The sequence below is a fragment of the Cupressus sempervirens genome, chromosome 11 (genome assembly GCF_028749045.1).
Source record: "Cupressus sempervirens isolate cs-2001-9-10 chromosome 11, ASM2874904v1, whole genome shotgun sequence".
Lineage (NCBI taxonomy): Eukaryota > Viridiplantae > Streptophyta > Pinopsida > Cupressales > Cupressaceae > Cupressus > Cupressus sempervirens.
The window spans coordinates 685,797,120-685,799,124 of NC_143128.1; the positions used below are offsets into that span (position 1 = coordinate 685,797,120).

General features: G+C 35.2%; 1 protein-coding gene across 1 annotated transcript; it reads right to left on the reverse strand.

Moving 5' to 3' along the window:
* Positions 1-653: 653 nt before the first annotated feature.
* Positions 654-1,547, reverse strand: LOC149531570 (brassinosteroid-responsive RING protein 1-like). The gene has a single exon (XM_089810139.1). The coding sequence runs from the start codon at positions 1,394-1,396 to the stop codon at positions 920-922; it is 477 nt and encodes a 158-aa protein (XP_089666265.1). The 5' UTR covers positions 1,397-1,547; the 3' UTR covers positions 654-919.
* Between the last annotated feature and the right edge of the window lie 458 nt (positions 1,548-2,005).

Below are 2,005 nucleotides of genomic sequence, written 5' to 3' on the forward strand. Positions count from 1 at the left end.
CTGCCTTTAAAGGCAAGGACTAATTAAGCCAAGAAGCTATCTATAGTGGAATCATTCATCAATGTAAACATTTGGTTGTTTTAATAAAATTTGACGCTTACTTGAATGCCACACTTAGTAATAATTTATAGTCTGTCCATGTGTCCATACAACTATAAAGAAGGATGTTTGCTTCCATTTAATTGTGTAACTGCAAATATTGAAGAGCCACTTGGTAGAACTAATAAAGAAAGATACGCAGATAAATAAACTTCTTACTTTTTAAATTGACATTTAAGATGTTTATAAAGTAGTGAAAAACTCTCTTTTCCTAATGCAAATATTAGAAAAAAAAAAAAAACTTTTAGTAAATAGTAAATAAAAAATATACAACTTTATTATTTTTCAATATCTTATTTTTAAAAAGTTTATAGAAGATCTAAAAAAAACTTATAGCAAAATAAGATATTTCTAAATTTTTTCATTGCATGATATTTCTAAATTATTTATCTTGTTTAGAAGATACAAATTGTTTTAATGTCAAATGAATCTATTGTGTTAAACACATTGCACTAGCTTATATATATTCAAAGGACATCTCTAAGTTTATTTTATTTATATAGAAAATGTATATAAGCTAGTAATAAATTATTTGCAAAAGAGTGCGAGAAGTCTAAACAACAAACTAAAACTGTCTTTATATAACATGCGGTTTAGTGCGCTGGATAGACACATGGGATTCAATCATCATTGATTAGCAGCAAGAAAATTGAATTTTTCCATTTTCTGTTTGGTTCGTCACTTGGAATAGGGAATAGGAATACGCATTCCCATTTTGCCTCTAAAATGAGCTTATACCTATTCCAAAAAATACCTGTTACTGGGATAGCCATTCCTATTCCTAATATTACATGCCTATTCTCCATTCCTATGCCCGCGATCAAACGGGCCCTAAATCTTGTCCGAGGAGATAGCAGATCTGGTCAACCATCCACCCATTTCCGTCATCTTCATCTTCCTTATGTTGTTCCTCCTCCATTAGAGGAATCAGGGAGCGCCTGCAGAGAGGACATGTCTGTTGACGGTGACTAATCCAGTGATCCAAACACTTTCTGTGAAACACGTGAGAGCAATTGCAGAGCTCTCGAATTTCATCATCTTTCTCAAAAGAGCCGAGGCAAACGGCACACGCGAAATCATCCTCAGTTTCCCCCAATCTGCTCTCCGCAAGATCTCGAAAGACAATCACAGGCAGCATTTCTAATATCTTCTCAGTAAAAGCAGGGGAAATTGCAGGGTGCGAATCAGACGTTTCCTCCCAACACAAAATCCAACAAATAGTATTTCTTAACACACAAATCAATCTGACGAGAAATGTTGGGATTCGAAAAGCGCAGTAGACTAGAGGAAATCCCATGGCCCTTCAGAAGCCCAGCAGTTGTTGCTGTTTCACTAAGATAAATTTTGAGCTCCACATACTGCAGCTTCTATAGGGAGACTTTGTTGAAAGTGGGGGAAAAGGAAGGGATTTCGATGCTTCCAGATGTCAATGGGGAGTGGATTACAAAGTCGGCTTAAAAGTATTTCACGGTCGTTCAAAGTGAGATAGACGCTTGTCAATGAGATGGCTAAATTGTGGAGGTTCTTCCAAAAGACTTGATATCTGTTTAACGCGTGGAAGAGGAGTGCTTTTGAGAAATATGGTGGCTACGGCAGCTCGGCCATATGTTTTTTATGCCATTTCACGCTGTCAACATCTTATGGGGTGCCAAAAAAATTGTTTGTTTACTTCTTAGTGAAGTTTTTGTTGTTATTAGCGTTTGTCCATGTGACATTTGCAATCCTATTGCTATTATATACAAATACGTCAACTAGTACTTGCACTAAAAAAATTTGCAATGCTTATATCTTCAGATATATTGGAGACTTCTTTTTTAAACCACTAACATTAATTTGTTGTCACTTCTAGAGTGATGCATTTTTTAACATAGCAATTGAACATGGAATAAAGACACTACTATTCCTA

Bases quoted from the DNA above. Each gene is read 5' to 3' on its own strand.
- LOC149531570 (XM_089810139.1), bottom strand. From the start codon at position 1,396: ATGGGATTTCCTCTAGTCTACTGCGCTTTTCGAATCCCAACATTTCTC.